Consider the following 6,000-nt stretch of genomic DNA (forward strand, 5'->3'; position numbering starts at 1 on the left):
CCAACAGTAGCTCAGGATATTTGGGGAAAAAAAGGTTGAAGTGTAGATGGTCATTTGAAAAGGAAAACAGAAATCTTGCCAGAACTAGCAAACAGCACAGACAGCTCTGGAGTGACTGAGGACCCTACCTAAATGTGCACTTTTGTCTTTTTTTTTGTTTGGTTTTTTTTTTTTTGTTTGTATTTTTTTGTTTTTGTTTTCATGTTTTCCTCAGTGAGAACATTCCCCTTAAGGGCAAAATTGTAAGTCATGGGACTCTGATCACATCTATTAAAATAAATGTTTTTGCTAAATACAGCATTATTTTAATCCTTTGATATTTGATTTAGCACTAATTAATAATGCTGTAGAGTATCCTGCTGTACTTTTTCCGTTTCTGAAAGAATATCAATTACATTTTATTTGTGGCAAATAATAATTTTAATGTCAGAAATTCTAAGAGCTCTCATAGTGTGGAGCTGACATTAGTGGGATAAAGTGACAGTCACTTGCAGGATTGCAGCACCTTGCTAATTAATGCAAATTTCCTGGGGCGTTGTTTAACATAGGCTTTGTCTGTAGCACACTGTGCAGGAAATTGAGGTGGTCTACTGGGGAGGTCTCTGCAGCCTGGAGTGTGGGACACATGATCCCATAACCCTCTCCATGCCCTCTAAAGGAGGAGTTTATAACTGGGGCTTCTTTGAGCAGGACCAAGACAGTGACATTTGATGAAATTCCATTAAGTCCATCAGTGGCAATTTTACCAAACTTTTATACAAATCCAGCATGAGTGGCTTGGCCTGGAGGACCTGTGTGAGCCCTGCACAGTTGGAGGGCTCTGCAGGGGCAGCATGATGGCTTGGGGGTAGCCCTCCTGGCCCTGCCAGCCCTCTCCCTAGGGAGGGGGTGCAATCCAGAGGGCTGGGACTTGCCTGGCTGAGGCTGGTGCAGGGATGCCGAGCAGGGTGTTGGCAAGGGGCTTGGTTGGTGTACTAGCCACATGCATGATGTATGAAAAAGCTGCTGCCAATCCATTGCATCCTTGGCCTTGGGGCAATCCCTGCCCCAAGAATGGAATGAATGGAATTAGAATGGAAACAGGACCTTTGTTTTCAGAGCAGATCCTACCAAACGGGGGCTGGAGGAGGAGGAGGAGATCCTGGCTCAGCTTGCCTCTAACTCCTGAGTGAGCAAGGGAGGGAAAACATGGTCTCACAATGCACAAGAAAATATTCTTGCTTGGCTGAAAGTACAGCAGTTTTCTGAAGGAGAAGTGGATCCTTTAGACTTTGACTCAGCCTGCTACAAAATACTTAATGTAAAAAGTAATCCATTACTGGGAGAGGAAAAGGTTAGTGAAGGACAGAAAAATGAGCTGCTCAAGGAAAATCTATGTATGTGCCACATTTTTCATAACTGCTGATGCTAAAAACAGCATGCAAATTGTGCATGTCTTGATTTATTTGACCCTAAGTTCTGGTGGATGGTGAAGACTTATCATAAAAGTTTTGTTGGTACTTTTCCCACCACACTAATGTTCAATTATTGAGAGCTACTTGGGCTATAAAACAGCAAAGTACAGCAATCCCCTGTTCACCAACTTCCTTGGAAGGCTTCCAGGGGCTGGATATTATTATGACATGGCCAGACCAACAGAACCAGCCTAGTATGAACTCTGAAAAAAAAATTCCCTGTGGAGAACAGGGAAACAAAAGCAAAGCCCCAGAGCTGAAGATGCATTAGCTAACAGTTGGCTACCACACAGCACATTTTCATAGTCATATACTCTATCCTACTAAGAGACTCCTTTCCTAATACAGCTTTCTGATTAAATAATTGTGGGTCAGAAAAGTAAAGTAGCATAATATTATTTTCATCTGAATTGCTTGTTAGAAAATACGTTTTAACTTGCATCAATAGATGCCTTAATCCACTAGAGTAATGATTTGGGTTTCTTCTGCTCGTACAAATATCTTTCAAACCAAGGTTTCTCCCCTTCTACAAACTCTCCACATATGCACTCCATTTCCCCCTTTTAATATTCCCTTATGTACAGGTCACATTAATTTTAATGCTGCTTCAGTTTATTTTCCTAGCAATATTTTTCATTAATTGCATTTTCCTGCAACTTTGTCTTTCTGTCTCCCCTCCCCCACCATTTCAGTCAGCTAGTCTGAGTACTATGCAGACTTTTTTTCCTTGGGTTAACTAGCTTCAGTTGGCCTTTCCCTCTTCAGTCTATAATTACTGAATATTTTAATGAAACTGTATTCCTATAGAAGGTCTTCCAGCTGATTAATGGACTTCTGGAATTACATTAAGGATTACATTAAATCTCTGAACATACCTCTTCTAACCCCTCACACTCAGAAATGTATTTTATACAATATTTCTACTGTTGATGTGAGTTTATGGAACACTGTTTCTAATTGCCCATTACCTCCTGTAATGATAGTTTCTGTAAATAAATTCCCGCTTTATTATTTCTTCCTCTTGATTGGTCTGCTCTCCTACTATAAGGGTGCTGGTGACATTTTCATATTCTTTATTTCAACAAACACCTTTCCTTTCACCCTTACAGTTCCGCATTTATTTTTTATGCAATAAAAAGATACTGAGGAAGGTGGGGACCTTGTCCTGCAGGTACTGTGGTGGTGGCAGGCTGGTTGTGGTGGCTTTTCCTGTGATGCTGAGTCCCTGCTGCCCTGCTGCCCCTGCAGTGGAGACCAGGACCAGTGGAACCTGAGCAGCCCTCTCAGTGGGGCAGCCTCTGCTGTACTTGTATTCAAAAGGGGGTTTTGCTAATTTTGCTTATACCACATATATTTTTTAATTGGTTTGGTTAATATCCTACAGATGTGAAAAGCATGTGATTTTTAATTTTTGGGGGTACTAATTAGGATAACATTTCCTCTACCTGTTTAATCTATTAATTAGGACTAGTTGGCTGTAATTGTAATTAAATATACAGGTGCTATTTTCTAAATGACAGAAATGCTGTTGTGACAAGTAGGATGGCATCTCGGATCTAAACATCCAGGGCCCTTGAGTTTTCCTCCCACTCCTCCACTGACTCAGTGTTTGTCATTGGACAAGTAACTCAGCTTCCTACCTCCCTTTCTTGCCTTCCAGGGCTATTGTGTGAATTAATTAGATAATGTTTCAGCATGCCTTTGAACTAGAGAGAGCTACAGAAGTGCCAAGTTATAATTCACTGTTATGAAAGTTGGCATTCTGTCTGGGAGTGGGACCTCTGATGCCAGCCCAGCAGAGAGAGAGGGACAGTGAAAGTGGCCAGGGGAAAGCTCCCCTCTTGCCTCAAGATCCCTCATCTCTATAACTGCTGTCTGCATCACTCCAGAAATGCTCTGCTGAAGGCAGCATCAGCAGCTGCTGGGTGTGATCCCAGGGATGCAGCCCCTGGCTGAGCCAATCCGGCCCAGTTCCTGGGTCAAAGATGTTGCCTGCACCTCCTTGTCTGTTTTCAGGCTAATTTTGCTGTCTGAAGGAGCAGAGAACCTCCTTTGGAAAATTACAGTACTCCAAATCAGCAAAGCACTTAAGATTAACATTGATAGGTCTGAAGAGTGGCTTAAGGTTAAGCATGCCGTGGGGCTTGCTGGGTAAGATTAGCCTGGAACAGATGCATGTTTTGCTGATTCAGGCTTTCAAAATATTTAGGCCTTGATTCAGCAAGACACTCAAAGGTGAGCAGTCCTGCTGAAAGCAAAAGAGATAACTGGCTGATCAAAGCTGGGCAGACGGATGGAGAAAGAACATTAAGGTATAAACCTGCTAGTTTAGAATGAGTTTGATGTGAGGAGTGCACGTGCACAGAGACAAGCCAGCTTTCCAGCTATTGCCTCTACTGTGGAGGTCATGCATGAAATATTTCCTCATGACATCCAGGGGTGTCCAGCCAGCTTCCCAAACACCAGCAGACCTATTTGAAAGCAATTCTGGTGAAATCCAACTACCTGTCCAAAACAGTGCTCACTATTTTTTGAATCCTATTTTAATCCCTGAAGGTTTTCATCCCACAGCCTGTGCTGGTGGAAAGGCTCAGCCTGGGCACAGCTGTAGGGCAGAGGATCTGCCAGCTGCCCCAGGTGGTCAGGCTTGTCTATCCCTGCAGACCAAGGGGTTGCTGCAAGGGCATTTTAGGACAGCACTGAAAAGGTCTGTCACGGCCTCAAGGACATCAGCAACTGCTCAGTGCATCTCTTGAGGACAATTCTCCTGTTCTGGGAGAAATCCCACTTAGTTAGTACTAAGCCCAGAGATGGGAAATCAGCTGAGGGGCAACAGCTGTCAAGGTTGTGCTGAGGGTTGCTTGGTAGCTTTATTACATTTTAATGTCATCACCAGGATCAGTATGGAGGTAATGGGATGCAGGAGAGTGCCTTAGTTTCCATAGGGCTGGGCAGGGGATGCAGGACCTTTTTTAGCCTGAAAAGCCCTGAACTGATGCTTCCTGATAAGGCTGAGGGTGCTGTGGGTCCCTGCTGGTGCTGGATGGGGACTTCCACTTGCCCCCACCTCCATTCTGAGGCCTGTTTGGGGCAGAGTCACATGCCAGGGACAGACACATGGACAGAGATCAGAGGAAACAGTTCCCAAAGCTAAGAATTAGGAACAGCCCTTTTACTACTTTTCTTGTGATTAAAGAGACCAAAAATAAAATGACCTGCACTTATATTCCCAGGCAGGCGAAAAGAATAATTACTTTACAGAGATGGAATTCCTTCACATATTATAGCCATTAAAAAGAGTAAAATTTGAAATTTACTATGGCATGGAACAAAAAGGTAGTGCAGTTAGAGATAATGAAATCCTTGCTTGCCACTAATGGAAGAATTACTGTTGTTAAAAGACCTCTTCATAAATAATTGAGAAACCAATTAGACAGTCTTGGTGACTAATTTATCCAGGAGCAATATAGACCCTGTTTTGCCATAGAATGGCATGGCACATATTCTCAGCTATAGCTTGCTGCTGCTCTGCAAAGAAATAATAATTTTAAAAAACAAAAAGGAAATAAACTGATGCACCGAATAATTAGGAAATACATTATCAGTAATGAGAGATGAGTGTCCATATATCTTAATTTAAAGCAGTTTTGCTGATGTATGGAGGGCTGAATTAACATGCCAGTTGTGTGTGCTGTGAGGGGAGCAGGGTTGGCGGACGGGGCTGCTCCCCCAGACCCCGTGGCCTCGGCGGGTGGGGGTCCCTGCTCCTTCTGCTTGTGGTGTCCAACCCTGAGGGGCTGCGAGCTGCCTCAGGGAACGGGCCTGGGCCGGCGGTACAGCCTGGGCAGCGCTGTGCACGACCGAACGCCATTTTGGTATAAAAATTCTTAAACAAAACAAGGTTTGGGGCTGTTTGGGTGGCGCGTGGCGAACCCCTGGGCCTCCCCACAGCGCTGTAGGGCCAGCCTAGGGCTTCCCCGGACGGGTTTTGCGATACAAAATGAGACGAACCCCGCAAACGGGCTGTTTCCCGCGGATGTCCCGGTGTGTAACAGATCCCCCCGGGCACGTCCCGGCCGGGAACATCCCTACACAGGGTTCGGTGTGGAACAGAGACCCTCCGGGCACATCCCGGGTCCAGGATTCGGTGGGTAGGGAGGCCCCCCCCCCCGGGCATATCCCTCGGTCCCAGGTTCTGTGTCCGGGATCCCCTCTCCTGGCACATCCCAGTCCCGGTCCCGGTGTGTCCCGGATCTTCACTCAAGGCACATCCCGGTCCCGGTGTGTCCCGGATCTTCACTCCGGGCACATCCCGGTCCCGGTGTGTCCCGGATTCCCGCTCCCGCTAAATCCTGGTTCCGCTCCCGGTGCCGACGTGTCCCGGATCCCCGCTCCCGGCACATGCCAGTCGCGGTTCCGGTATGTCCCGGATCTCCGCTCCCGTAACATCGCGGTCCCGGTCCCGGTATGTCCCGGATCCCCGCTCCCGGCACATCCCGGGCCCGGCTGGCGCGCTGCCGGCGCGGGCCGCCAGGCGGCGCTGTGG

General features: G+C 46.3%; 1 protein-coding gene across 1 annotated transcript in view; it reads left to right on the forward strand.

Moving 5' to 3' along the window:
* The first annotated feature begins 5,490 nt into the window (after positions 1-5,490).
* CCDC6 (coiled-coil domain containing 6) overlaps positions 5,491-6,000 on the forward strand; it is a 56,234-nt gene continuing 55,724 nt past the window's right edge. Inside the window, exon 1 of the mRNA XM_015632449.1 lies at positions 5,491-5,919. Within this exon, the coding sequence (XP_015487935.1) occupies positions 5,491-5,919 (429 nt within the window). The remainder of the gene's footprint in view (positions 5,920-6,000) is intronic.

Source organism: Parus major, chromosome 6 (genome assembly GCF_001522545.3).
Source record: "Parus major isolate Abel chromosome 6, Parus_major1.1, whole genome shotgun sequence".
In the NCBI taxonomy this organism is placed as follows: domain Eukaryota; kingdom Metazoa; phylum Chordata; class Aves; order Passeriformes; family Paridae; genus Parus; species Parus major.